Raw genomic sequence first — 14,963 nt, forward strand, 5'->3', positions numbered from 1 at the left:
CCATAAACACTACACGCTATACTCTACACCCTACACCATAAACACTACACTCTATACTCTACACCCTACACCATAAACACTACACGCTATACTCTACACCCTACACCATAAACACTACACGCTATACTCTATACCCTACACCATAAACACTACACTCTATACTCTACACCCTACACCATAAACACTACACGCTATACTCTACACTCTACACCATAAACACTACACTCTATACTCTACACCCTACACCATAAACACTACACGCTATACTCTACACTCTACACCGTAAACACTACACGCTATACTCTACACCCTACACCATAAACACTACACGCTATACTCTACACCCTACACCATAAACACTACACGCTATACTCTACACCCTACACCATAAACACTACACACTATACTCTACACCCTACACCATAAACACTACACGCTATACTCTACACCCTACACCATAAACACTACACGCTATATTCTACACCCTACACCATAAACACTACACGCTATACTCTACACCCTACACCATAAACACTACACGCTATACTCTACACCCTACACCATAAACACTACACGCTATATTCTACACCCTACACCGTAAACACTACACGCTATACTCTACACCCTACACCATAAACACTACACTCTATACTCTACACCCTACACCATAAACACTACACTCTATACTCTACACCCTACACCATAAACACTACACGCTATACTCTACACCCTACACCGTAAACACTACACGCTATACTCTACACCCTACACCGTAAACACTACACGCTATACTCTACACCCTACACCGTAAACACTACACACTATACTCTACACCCTACACCGTAAACACTACACGCTATACTCTACACCCTACACCATAAACACTACACGCTATACTCTACACCCTACACCATAAACACTACACGCTATACTCTACACCCTACACCATAAACACTACACGCTATACTCTACACCCTACACCATAAACACTACACGCTATACTCTACACCCTACACCATAAACACTACACGCTATACTCTACACCCTACACCATAAACACTACACTCTATACTCTACACCCTACACCATAAACACTACACGCTATACTCTACACCCTACACCATAAACACTACACTCTATACTCTACACCCTACACCATAAACACTACACGCTATACTCTACACCCTACACCATAAACACTACACTCTATACTCTACACCCTACACCATAAACACTACACTCTATACTCTACACCCTACACCATAAACACTACACACTATACTCTACACTCTACACCATAAACACTACACGCTATACTCTACACCCTACACCATAAACACTACACACTATACTCTACACCCTACACCATAAACACTACACGCTATACTCTACACCCTACACCATAAACACTACACGCTATACTCTACACCCTACACCGTAAACACTACACGCTATACTCTACACCCTACACCGTAAACACTACACGCTATACTCTACACCCTACACCATAAACACTACACGCTATACTCTACACCCTACACCATAAACACTACACTCTATACTCTACACCCTACACCATAAACACTACACGCTATACTCTACACCCTACACCATAAACACTACACTCTATACTCTACACCCTACACCATAAACACTACACGCTATACTCTACACCCTACACCATAAACACTACACTCTATACTCTACACCCTACACCATAAACACTACACACTATACTCTACACTCTACACCATAAACACTACACGCTATACTCTACACCCTACACCATAAACACTACACACTATACTCTACACCCTACACCATAAACACTACACGCTATACTCTACACCCTACACCGTAAACACTACACGCTATACTCTACACCCTACACCGTAAACACTACACGCTATACTCTACACCCTACACCATAAACACTACACGCTATACTCTACACCCTACACCATAAACACTACACGCTATACTCTACACCCTACACCATAAACACTACACGCTATACTCTACACCCTACACCATAAACACTACACACTATACTCTACACTCTACACTATAAAATAATTACGTTCACTACAGTGAATTATTTATTTATCTGCGTGTTTATTAAATTAATCTTCTGATGTAAATGTGATTCTGCTCCGATGTCTTTCTCTCTTTCGTTGTCCGCTTGTTAAACACAACTCTGAAAATCCTCCTGAGAATTTACTTTTTTTATGTGAAAGAAAGAAAAAAGAAAAAAAATCTGCCATGGAAATGTTGCACATCTGTTTGCGGAGTGAGATCGCTCGTCCCTGAGGACCCGCGTCGCATCAATCTTACCCAAATAAATAAATAAACAGCATAAATAAATAAATAAATAAAACCTCGACGTCGTTGACAAGTAAACCCAAATCACGCTGGTTGTTATTTATTTTCAGACGACACTCCTGCGACAGGCGACATCTTGTTCCGCCGTCGTCCCGTGAGGCCTCATGTCTCTCGCGCTGACACCAAAGCAGCGGGGAAATTTACTCGTGAATTTGTCACTATCCATCCCTTGTCTCTCTCTTTCTTTCTCTCTTTCTCTCTCTCTCTCTCTCACACACACACAGGTTGTTTACACACCTCCGGATCTGTCGCTCGGCTGTCGCAGCTGTCAGCGTGCGCTCGGAGATCCGCTCTGATTGGACCGGAGGAAGAAAATCCGAAATAAACATCAGATGCAGAAAATAACGAGGAAGCGCACGGTGCAGTGGCGTCTGTTTCACACCGCGCTGACAGCTTCGCCGCTTTATAATCGACCGCAAATTAATTCAATTTCGTTTTTTTTAGACGTTAACATTATTCTCTGTGGTGACATCGAGGTTCATCAAATTACAGGCTTTAAATTCTCATCTCGTTTCATTCGGTTACACATCTGTGTGTGGATAAAAGACTTCCCACAATGCACTGCATCATAAACAACAATGCAGGTCAAGCGCTGTTTTAACGGTTTTACAACCAGTTAATTCAATCTGATTTAAATATGTGCGTGAGCTCCAGCGTAGTTCAGATACCCGTCAAGTCCTTGATATAAATGGATAAAAAAGTATGATGTTCTTCTTTAATGAAGATAAATTGTAACTGTCGGTAAATTGTTGTTGTGTAAGAGGAATAAAACACTTGGGGGCGTGCTGTTACAGAAAAATGATCAATATTGAGCTGATCATTCACTGACTTTCAAACTAAGGTCATGTTGTGTGGTCGTTAGCAATTTGCTAGCTATCTATGTTTAGGATCAATAACACTAGCTAGCTCTACTGGCTAATTTACACATTGTAACATGAGCTGTTTTTTTTTATTTACTAGCAAGCTAGCTAGCTTTAGCAAGCGCTTAGAATATTTAAAAGAGTTTAAATTCCTTTCTGGCACACGAATATAACTTGCGATATCACATGACCTTATGAAATTGATCAGTTTCACATATTAGCATTAGCATGTCTTTCTGAGACGGAGTAATATCCAGTTTAATATCGGTGTAAATCTTCTCTTTTGTAACGCTAGTTGGATTCCAGATTTAGTAGTTTTTGTTTAAATTATTTTATTTTCATCTCTGTTTATACACACGATGAATTATTCCACATTTTTCACTTCATCCTCCTGGGTGTGAGTCTCTCTCGCCATGCTAACATCGCTACTTCCTCCACTTTCACCTCGTAGCAGCAGAAGGCCAGTGACTGAATCTCTACACTTATCCCCATGTGTGTGTCTGTGTGTGAGAGAGAGAGAGAGAGAGAGAGTAGGATGAGCGAGTGAGCGTAGCGGAGGCTAAACGAGCCGTGAGCACAGGGTCTCGCTCCCTGTACAGGACGGCCCATCCATCACACACACACACACACACACACACACACACACACACGGAATGGGGAATTTGAGAACAGAAAAGGACAGAGAGGGAGAGAGAGAGAGACATAAGGAAAGAAAGATAGAGAGAGATAAACAGAAAGAGATTTAGACAGATAATAGAGAGATGAAACAGGAGATGAAAAGAGACGTATAGGAAAGAAATGGATAAAAGCGGAAAGGAAGACTGAGACAACGATGAATAAAAAGAGAGTATGAGAGAGGAGATAGATTTTGACTTGAGACAGAGAAAGAAGAGGAAAGAAATAAAGATATAGACAGAGAGAGACAGCAAGAAAGAAAGAAAGAAAGAGAGAGACAGAGAAACAGGGATAGAGAGACAGCAAGGAAGAGAGAGACAGGGATAGAGAGACAGAGAGAGATAGCAAGGAAGAGAGAGAGACAGGGATAGAGAGACAGAGAGAGAGACAGCAAGGAAGAGAGAGAGACAGGGATAGAGAGAGAGAGAGAGACAGCAAGGAAGAGAGAGAGACAGGGATAGAGAGAGAGATGAGATAGAAATAAAGAGAGAGACAGTAAGGAAGAGAGAGAGACAGGGATAGAGAGAGAGAGAGAGACAGCAAGGAAGAGAGAGAGACAGGGATAGAGAGAGAGATGAGATAGAAATAAAGAGAGAGACAGTAAGGAAGAGTGAAAGTGAGACAGAGAAAGAGGATGACAGAAAGACTGAGAGAGAGAGAGAGAGAAACACACTGGTGTGTGAGTTCCAGTAGATTATGAGTGTCTCTGATCCCCGGCTGTGTTTCATTTAGATAAACAGCGTGGTGTTCACTTTATGTTCAGATCTGTGAAGGTTGTGTCCCAAATCACTCTCTGTCCTGCAGCTGAGGTTTACCACATCGTACAGAATCACACAAAAACATTCAGCAGTGACGCACAGAGTATAAACTTTGATCATGACAAGGCTAACGACTGACGCTAACTACTGAGGCTAACAATTTATCTAGCTAGCACTTAGCTGTTAAGTCTTTTATACAGACTACAGTGAAAGTGTAAAAGACACAGAACCATCCGGAACATCAACATTTACCTCAGACTAAAATTGCACTGTTACACTTAGCATCGACCGCTAACCAAACTTCAGTTGAATACTATCATGAGAATACTGTTGCTAAGCAACTAGGAAATGTTGACACTGAACATAAAGGAATAAGGCTAATAATTTGTCTAGCTAACATCCAGGCGATAAGTGTGGACACAGCGAGAGCGAAAACGGCACAGAAACATCCGGAACCTCAACATTTACCTCAGATATGTTGATGAATTTCTAAGAAAAGACTCAGAGCTAATAAATTTACACTGAAATTACACTTAGCATCCACCGCTAACACAACATTCCCCATTTAAACATGCTGAAATAAAGCGTGTGTGAACGCTACACGACTGGGCTGTTTGTGTGTAAAACCTCCTGTAAACATTTGTGTTTGAATGCTGTATAAATTTACAACATTTAAAGAAGAAATAAAGGAGAAAAGCAGATAGCAATAAATAAAGTATAAAACAATAAAGAAAAAGAAAGAATAGTAGGACCAAGTGCGATGAAAGAAAAACTGGAAAGGACAGAATGGATGGATAGATGTAGGAAAACGGAAAAAAGAATATAAGGAGTGTAGGATGATGACTTTTTTGATGACTCATCCATCCTAGTATACTAATCTGGTGATAGTCCAATTAAATGCTCTGTAGAGTGTATATGCCCCGCCCCCGGGGGCGTGTCTTGTCTATAGTAACAGTTCGTTAGCATTAAACATTGTTCTCCGGTGTGTTTTTGTCCGTACGTCTTCACACACATACACACACACACACACACACACACACACACACACTATTCTCTTTCCCTTATGAGAATATATGTTCAGAGTTTACTCATGTCGAAGTGGGCGGAGTTTGTCTGAGTCCGTCTGGTGGTCATGTGACTTTTCGGAAGATTGTTTTACCAACTTGTTAATAGTTGCTATTAGTATTAATAGTATTTCGTCTCCGTCTGTAAGAGTCAGTGATATCATTTTATCTCCCAGTCAGACGCGTCAGATGTCTCCTGGTGACGCCCCTGCGGCTCGCTGTCACCATCGGCGACGCTCGCACTCGACCTCGCCTCAAACACGTACGCCGTCTCGTCGTCTAGGATTAAAGTGGTCCGGTTAAAGCGTTGAGGTGTGGGTGAGAAACCCTCCACAGCTGCAGGATTTGACTAGTATTTAGCTAGCTCACTCAGCGTGTGTTTAGATTGGGTGGGGGGGTGTGGCCTGGCATATTTCGAATGCTATTGGCTGTTCAAGTGCTTGACCATGGAGTCATTTCTGACTCCCTGTTTGAAAAGGAAATACGTCCACATATGGAATGAAACCATGGCTCACGAGACACTTGGTGGGGATCAGTATGAAGTGTGAACGGTAAATATCAATAAGTTATTTACATTTTAGTCATCACAGTTCCTGAGAATTCGAGATTGTGTGTGTGTGTGTGTGTGTGTGTGTGTGTGTGTGTGTGTGTGTGGAGCAGGACAGAGCGCTGCAGTGACTCTCAGACCTGCGGCTGTTTCTCTAAATCACTTCTGCGTCGGGAGATTTCCACTTCCTGTTTCTCAGGTCGTTAAGGCCCACTCGGGAGGGTGTAAAAGGAGGCAGTGTAACATGTGGAGACACGACCTGGAGGTTAGCACCGGCTCTGTCCAATTACACACTGCAGAGAAGTGCAGGAATTTATTTCTGTCCCTGAGTGACTTACATACACACACACACACACACACACGACACTCTGCCACACCCTGCTGCACCTCCTGCAGCCAAAACACACACACACATACACACACACACACACATACACTTTGACTTGAGTTAAGGAGAAAAGTGTGTATGGGATCGGACTGTCGTGACCTTCTCAAGGTCGTGTTTAATAAAGTGAGGAATGTGAGGAATTCATGAAGCGCTGCAGTAACGCCACACAGAGAAATCACTCGGAATGGAAATATGTGGAACATTTCTCTGAGCAGGGAAAGAAAGAAAGAAAGAAAGAAAGAAAGAAAAAAGAAAGAGAATGAAATGAAAGCATGACAAGAAAGATTGAGAGAAAGAAAGAAGGAAAGAAAGAGAGAAAGTTGTTTCTGTTGCCGCAGCAGTACAGATGAGTGATGGAGGGGTAGGGAGGGAAAATGAGAAGAAAGAAATGAGTCGCTGCTGCTGTTTCTCCTCCTTTTCTTGTCCTTTGTTTTTGTTCTGTCACTGAAATGGACTTCAGTGTGTTATTGAGTGTCAGCGTGTGTGTGAGAGACGCACCTCAGGCTGTCAGACTACAGCAGTGTGTGTGTGTGTGTGTGTGTGTCTGTCTGTGTGTGTGTGCGTGTGTGTGTGTGTGTACGTGTGTGTGTGTGTGTGTGTGTGTGTATGTGTACTTGTGTGTATGTGTACATGTGTGTGTATGTGTACGTGTGTGTGTGTGTGTGAAATCAGTGCAACATGTATATGTATGAATGTATGAATAAGCACAACGAACTCAAATAGCCACCATGACCTCGAATAATCACCGCAAACTCGAATAATCACCACAGCCTCGAATAATCACCGCAAACTCGAATAGTCGCCGCAAACTCGAATAATCACCACAGCCTCGAATAATCGCCGCAAACTCGAATAATCACCACAGCCTCGAATAATCGCCGCAAACTCGAATGGTCGCCGCAAACTCGAATAGTTGCCGCACCCTCGGAAAAGTCACTGCGGCCTCAAATAATCGCCACGATCTCAAATACACACCACGGCCTCGAATAATCACCACGGCCTTGGACGGTTGCCACGGCCTCAAATAATTCCCACAAACTCAAATAGACACCACGGCCTCGAATGATCACCACCACAACCTCGAACAATCTTCGCGGCCTCGAATAATCGCCACGACCTCGAAGGAACGCCACGACCTCTAATAATCGCCACGGCCTCGAATATTCACTACAGCCTCAAATGATCACCATGACCTCGAATGACCACCGTGGCTTTGAGTAATCACCACGACCTCGAATAATCGCCACGGTCTCGAATAGTCACCACAACCTCGAACAATCGCCACGGCCTCGAACAATCGCCACGGCCTCAAACAATCGCCACGGCCGCGAATATTCGCCACGCCTCAAACAATCGCCACGGCCTCGAACAATCGCCACGGCCTCGAACAATCGCCACAACCTCGAATAATCACCACGGCCTCGAACAATCGCCACGGCCTCGAACAATCGCCACGACCTTGAATAATCGCCACAAACTCAATAATCACCACGATCTCAATAATCACCACGATCTCAATAAAGTTAGTAACAGTTGAAGTTCAGCTCCTGCAGCTGAGATCACTTAAATCACAGTTCAGATAAATTCAGCTAATCCTGAGCAACTCAGATCAGTGCAGTGAGGCAGTTATATCCTAATTGTGACAAGAGTAATTTCATCTTGTGTAGGTTGGAACTGATCTGTGTGTTTGTGTGTGTGTGTGTGTGTGTGTGTGTGTGTGTGTGTGGTTAATGAAACACTAGCTTGTCAGCGCTCTGCGTAATGCATTATGGAACAAAGAAACAGAAGCGGGATATGAAGTGGGTGTAGGAAGCTCGGAGCTCGGCCGGGTCTCCTGGGCTCTGTAGCGCTAATTAGAGAAGAAGAACCTCTTGCCCTCTGTCTCCTATCCTCTATTATCCCTCCATCCTCTCTTCCATTATCCCTCCCTCTTCTCCTCCTCTCCCTCGGGGTGTGTGTGGGGGTGGGAGGGGGGTTTAAAAGGCCTCCCTCCATCCTCAGGACGAGTGCTCGAGGTCTTTAAAGCGCCGTCCCCGGGGGACACGCTGTCAGTCCGGACTCCAGATGGAGAGAGAGAGAGAGAGAGAGAGAGAGAGAGAGAGAGGGAGGACTAAAACAAGAGACTGCTAGCTAAAGTGGCTAATCCATATCTCAGCACCACAGGGACGTAGCCTTCATTTAAACAAACCGTTTGTCTCGTCGTTGTTTCACTAATTAGCAGTGTGTTATATTGATTTAAGTAGACACACAAAACATCTTAGCATGCTAGCAAGAGGTTTCAGTGTTAATGAGAACAGTTTTGTTCAAATTTATTTTATTATACGTTATTATACAGAAGCAGTGAGAGATCTGTTAAACATGGAGATAAGATGAGCTCATGACCTGACAGAATAACAGCATTAGCATGGTTTATGCTCTCTGCATTCTTCCACATGCTAACTGCTAACACATTTGCTAAAAGCTAAACATGCGGCTTAAGTCCTGATCTGTGTGAATAGCAGTATTAGCATGGTCCCCGCTAGTCTCCGCTAATCATATTCAGCGTGTCATGACGCCATGCCTGCTTCTTCCACATGCTTAACGCTAACTCTTTTGCTAGCTTGTTGCTGAGTTTAGCTTAGCTCAGAAACTGTGGGAATAGCAGCATTAGTATGAAGTAAGCTAGCATGACATAGTGCCTTATTTTTCTTCTACATGCTCACTGTTAACACTTTCGCTAGCATTAGGAGGAGCTGCATGTATTTTCGGAGTTTTTTTGTTTTCTTTTCCAGCCCACCTGAGCATGATTAGCTACTTTAGTGGCTTGTGTTTTGCTTTTTCGACAGCTGGCTTTGTGTTTGAGTTAATTCAATTTGAGCTCTACTGTCGTAACGTTTAATTTAATGATCGTAATGCGATATTGCTATCGCGATTCGTCTCATTTACTCGCCAATGATTCGTTTTTCACCAGGGCGTTTTATTGATTTTTTAAAAAATCCCGCCATCTCTCTCACTGGTGTACTGTAAGAAAAAATTAAGAGCAAAGTTGAATTTTTTTTGTCGTTGTTTGAGGCTGAACGAGACGCGCTACTGAAACGTGAGATGAACGTGTTTGTTTGTGCGACTAGCTCGTCCCTGCTAATCAGCTCCTCAGGGCTTATCCGCTAAACGGATCCTGAAATCCGAACCGTTTTCACGAGGATGTAGCCGAGTCTGTTTGCCATCGGCTAATTGCTTTAGAGTCTAATCAATTCATCTCTGCAGCGAGAAGCAAAACACCATCGCCATGGCGACATGTAACTCCCATTTGAACGCTAACATACCGTTAACGTAGCTTTTACACCACAGATTAATTTACGGACTTGTAGTGAAAATACTCGGCTGATTTATTTTCACCAGCGCGATTATTAGCCGCTAGTTTGTGTTTTCTGTTATTTTACGTCCTCTTCTTTGATGTGACGTAATATGTGTATGCTAATCATATGCTAATTGTATGCTAATCACTAATTACCAAGTTAGCTAGGAGGATATTCACACTACCCCTTCAATTGAATTGTGGCTAGTTACTCTACTACTACTACATTATTCCATATTATATCTTTACTTTACAGCTAGCTAGTAAATAATATACTAATACGACACACTTTTCTAGCTACTCTTCTTTGTGCCAGTATGCTAATTGTATGGTAATTAAGCCTAATATGTTACATACTAACACAGTATTCGCTTTTCTAGCTAATTTATTGATTTTGCTGATTAGCTGGAAAGATAGTATTTTTGGTTTTGTTTTGTTTATTTTATAGCTAGCTACTAAATACTAATATGGCACTCTTTTTCCTAGCACAAACACAATCAGTGTATGCTAATTGCTAAATAGCCCGTCAGCTAGCATCATATTCGTACTTGAGTTTCCTTATTCAGGTTGAAGCTAGCTGCTAATAAGACGTTGTCTTTTTTCTCTCTGCTAATTCTAGAGAAATTTGCATCGTAGCTAGCTATTAAAGATGACACTCCAGCTTGTGATACAGTATCAGTTTATGCTAATCGCTAATTAGCTGGGTTCTTTTCATGTTATCCAAGTTCAGACGTTCTCTTCTTTTTTGTAATGCATTATCAGTGTTAATTGCTAAATTCCAGATTACTAGCAGTGTATCGGTACGGCACACTTTATGTTGTAGCTAGCTATTAAACACGACACTCGTCTTTTCGTTGTATGATAAATGACGTATGATCGTCGCTAATTTGCTGATTAGCCAGCAGTATGTTCATGCTGTTCCCTCGTTAACGTTGCCGCTAGCAGATAAACGTGATGTCCCGTCTCCTAACGTCTCTCCTTTGTGTCGGTATTTATGCACTCCATCCCAAACCAGCATCTCCTCCTCCTCCTCCTTACATCACATCCCTTCGCACTCGTTCTCCCCCTCCTCCGTTCATCCCTCGCTCCTCCTGCAGGGGTTTCATTATGCACCTCTGGAGCTGCTGTGGCTCTCAGCGGGAGGACTGAATCTGTCGCTCCAGCTCTCCTGAATGCCAGAGGATTAGCATATCTAACGCAAACGGAGGCAGAAAGGGCTGCTGGGAAAAGAAAAAAAAGACAAGAAGAAGAAGAAGAAGAAGGGGGGGACTAGCATCCGTGTCTGCGTTGAGTTCCTCCGGCGTGAAACACAGCAACATATGGCGAACGAGAGAACACACACATACACACACACACACACACACACACACACACACACGTCTCTTTCTTGTCGTTTTCCTTCTCTTTCCTTCTTGTTTATCAGTCCATCCTTGGTTCCCCCTCCCCCGCTGTACGCAAAGTGGCTTATGCAAAATCACACGTGTAAAAGACATGTAAATCCGTATGATAAGAGATATAAGGACACACACACACCCACACACACGCGTGCACACACACACACACACACACACACACACACACACACACTCTCTTCAAAATGGATTTGAGTGTGTTTAACATTTGCATTGGTACATATAGAAAACCAGCTCTACCCTCATTAATAACACCCAAGGCCATGAATATGCAAATGAATATGCACATTTGGGCACGCCCCCACACCCTCCTGCCATCTCTAATATCACTAACATAGCTATGCGGTTAGCTATCTGCAAGAGAACTAGCTCACATTAGCCACAGAATGAGATTTCAGTATCACAGCCTGGGCACTTCTCAAAGTATAACGTTACCATGACAACCGCCAACTGTCCTTTGCTAACGTTAGCCAAGTACACAGGATCTGAAGCTAGGTTTCAGGTTTTCAGGTCGTCATCTGTCAGTTCAAATATTTGAGCGTGCTTTGTGACTTAACAGTGTGTGCTCAAACATAGCTCCGCCCCCAGAAGTACTGAGAAGGTGTCGGTCACGGTTACTGTTAAAAGTTAAGTGTGCTCTCCGGTTGGTGGGTGTGGCTTTAGGGTGCTCTAATACTTCACTGGGACTTCAGCAAGTGCAAAACTATTAAACTATTTCACATTAATCACAGGGTTAACTGAACGAAATGGCTTCCAGTTCGTTATTCAGCAGCACATAGAATAGCACTTGATCCAGCGCACGCTCTTATTCTGCCTTTTTTTGTATCACAGACTGATATAAAGTTTAATCACACTTAAAAAAATTTGTTTGTTGAATTAATAAAATATACTCCGTTTAAGTTCAGTATTAAACCTTCACTGATCTCATTGATCTCTGAACATGGACCATAAACATTCCTACAGGAGTGCAGTATAACATCGTTTAAAACACTCCCACGTGGAGAAATGCTAAACTGGTGTCATTAGCGTTAGCATTAAGCCTCATAATAACATTTTAAACTGTTTTAGTAAATGCAGGGACGCTTTTCTGTCTCGGATGTGTTTGTATTTTTGGCAGTGAAGGTGTCTCAAACACACACACACACACACACACACACACACACACACACACACACACACCGCCCCCGGTCGTGTTCTCAGTACCGACCCTCCGGTTGCTACATCGATTTAAGCTTGCTAATGATGAGAAATGATGCCATAACGCCGGCCGTTAAACCGCAGGGCCGCGTAACAAATGCGCTTCGGAGACCCGGCGTTTGTCTCTGAATAGATTACAGCATGGCTTCAGTGACCTTAGATTTAATCTCGCTCTGCCTCTTTTCCTCGCCTTCTCTCTGTTCCTCATGATAACAGATCATCACTGCTGCTGCTGGAGCTTTTTGCCTCTCCCACACTGAGCGCTGCTTGAGTCTCCGTCAGGATCACAGCGCCGAGCTCAGAGTGAGATACTGATCCAGATTCTGTTCAGCTCCAGAATTGTTTCAGTTCCAAATTGGTTTCGGATCCAGATGCGTTTCAGTTCCAGAGTCAGTTCAGGTCCAGATTAGTTGCAGCACTTTCGTGAAGAATGTACAGTATCTATAGTGTAATAGTTGTATTGTATTGATGAAATAAATCTGGGTTGCCATGATAAGGGGGTGTGTAAATTTTTTCACACTAGAAAGGTTATTTGGCTGCGAAAGTGTTTGTAAAGGATCGCAGTACCCGTTCTCGAAGATGCGGAGATCTACTGTTTACTGCCCGAGTTGTAAAGCGTTTCTGATAAAAGCTGGAGCTAAGTGAATAAACGTGAACGCGAGCAGCAGAGAGGTTCATTTAGAGCCGCTGAGAGCGTCCCGAGTGGCTCGCGGTCTCACCAGGCGTGTCTTTTATTTCCTCAGCAGGGTTCTGTAATGCGTCATCAAGAACACACAGTGTTGGGTTTGTCTTACTTCCTGTGTTCTGGATCTCAGCTCTGATCCACACGCTGTGTGTGGGGGAAAGGTTCAGTGGAATGCACACGTCACTGTTCAGACGTTTCTTTATATTATTTTGCCTACAGTCATGAAACGTTTCTCCTTCGCCGTTTAGATCATTTCACATCCACATGGTTGTGGGTTCCATGACACGTTTCTCACGTTCACCGACAGCTTCAGCGGGGATACGATGTCACGTTCTTCTCACGAACATCCTGCAGCTTTTCACCTCCATTTCCTTTTACAAACACCACAAACTCTTTATATTCTCCATGCGGAGGGCGTGGTCCACCCCCGATACACAGCTGGAAATAAAAAAGTACAACGCGTTTATACGTTTACGGACGAGACACTGCGGGGTTTTTTGGATAAATTGCATCTATAACACGTCGAGTCGTAACCTGGAGTGACTATAAATATCAAAACTCCACAGAACAGCCTTATTTTAAACTGAACAACTTTGAAGAAGGCTTTAAGCTCCACCCACTTCTTTATAGACCTTGTTTCATAAACCACACTAACTAGAGTGTAAACATATTAAAGCAGGTTGTAATCTTAAAAGTGTGCTCCTCACAATCAAAATCTGTTTATTTTCATATTCATAATTTTAAAAATTCATGGAATTTTACTCATTCCGCCCTCATCCGGTGGAATTTCCCAAAATGTTGATCCTTTCATGCTGAAATAAACGAATCAGCAGCATTCAGTAAAATCACAAAACCCACTCCAGTAGTTCTTGCTCTGTAGAAAAGTACCGTCTCTGGAGCAGGAACTACAAAGGTTCCTGGAAGTACAGCTCATTCAAGTGCAAAGACATGTTTGTATGGTTCCTGAAAAGGTTCCTGCAGTGTGGAATGCACCTGGAGTTCTGGCTAATCCTGTAGTCATAATCTGCAGCAGGTGGGATGGATTAAAGCTGTCAATTAAGGAAGCTCCGCCTCCTGCATTAGCATTAATTAACTTTGGGGGCGTGGCTTTTTTATGTTACAAAACATAACAGTATTTTTAGGTAACAGAAACTAAAATCGTCGTGTCTTGATTTGTCTGATAATGGATTTGCTTCTCCTTGAGATTCAAGCAGCAACTAAAGTTTTTCGGTTCCTTGAATTCAGGAGATCGTCGATCTTCAGGAGCCGGGTTACTTATCACTGCTTTAATAGAACACCGTGCGATCACAGAAGTGTCACACTTCTGTTTTTTCTTTCTCCCTCACCAACCGAGGCCCTGCAGCTTCTCTTTCATTCCTGGCTCTGCCTCTTTTGTCTCGCGCGCTGCTCTCGTCTCGGCGTTTCATCACAAAGCTTTTACGAATCCGTCCTCAGGCCCACGTCTTCTTGTCAGTCGGTGCTAGCGCAGGCTAACAGTACCGCAGGTTTGGGATTTTCAGGCTCTGTGCTTTGTCCCGCTCCTCCATGACACCTCGAGAAGATGGCGTCTGTGCTGTGCGTGAAGACGAGAGAAGCTTAAATCTCTCCAGGGACGCCTTTTTTTCCGTTTCCTTCTTCCAAAGCCAGCGAGAGCGCCTTTT

At 43.2% G+C, this 14,963-nt stretch overlaps 2 protein-coding genes across 9 annotated transcripts in view; one reads left to right on the forward strand and one right to left on the reverse strand.

The window, feature by feature from the left end:
* The window catches only part of fbrsl1 (fibrosin-like 1), a 226,982-nt gene that overhangs the window by 130,572 nt on the left and 81,447 nt on the right, over positions 1-14,963 (forward strand). The window lies entirely within an intron of this gene.
* On the reverse strand, positions 3,550-5,657 carry LOC128625585 (uncharacterized). Its single transcript, XM_053654031.1, has 2 exons — positions 4,928-5,657; positions 3,550-4,721 (listed from the first exon to the last, which is right to left on the reverse strand). The coding sequence occupies exon 2, from the start codon at positions 4,643-4,645 to the stop codon at positions 3,725-3,727; it is 921 nt and encodes a 306-aa protein (XP_053510006.1). The 5' UTR covers positions 4,646-4,721; positions 4,928-5,657; the 3' UTR covers positions 3,550-3,724.

The sequence above is a fragment of the Ictalurus furcatus genome, chromosome 22 (assembly GCF_023375685.1).
Source record: "Ictalurus furcatus strain D&B chromosome 22, Billie_1.0, whole genome shotgun sequence".
NCBI classification, from domain to species: Eukaryota; Metazoa; Chordata; class Actinopteri; order Siluriformes; family Ictaluridae; genus Ictalurus; species Ictalurus furcatus.

Bases quoted from the DNA above. Each gene is read 5' to 3' on its own strand.
- LOC128625585 (XM_053654031.1), bottom strand. From the start codon at position 4,645: ATGAAACACAGCCGGGGATCAGAGACACTCATAATCTACTGGAACTCA.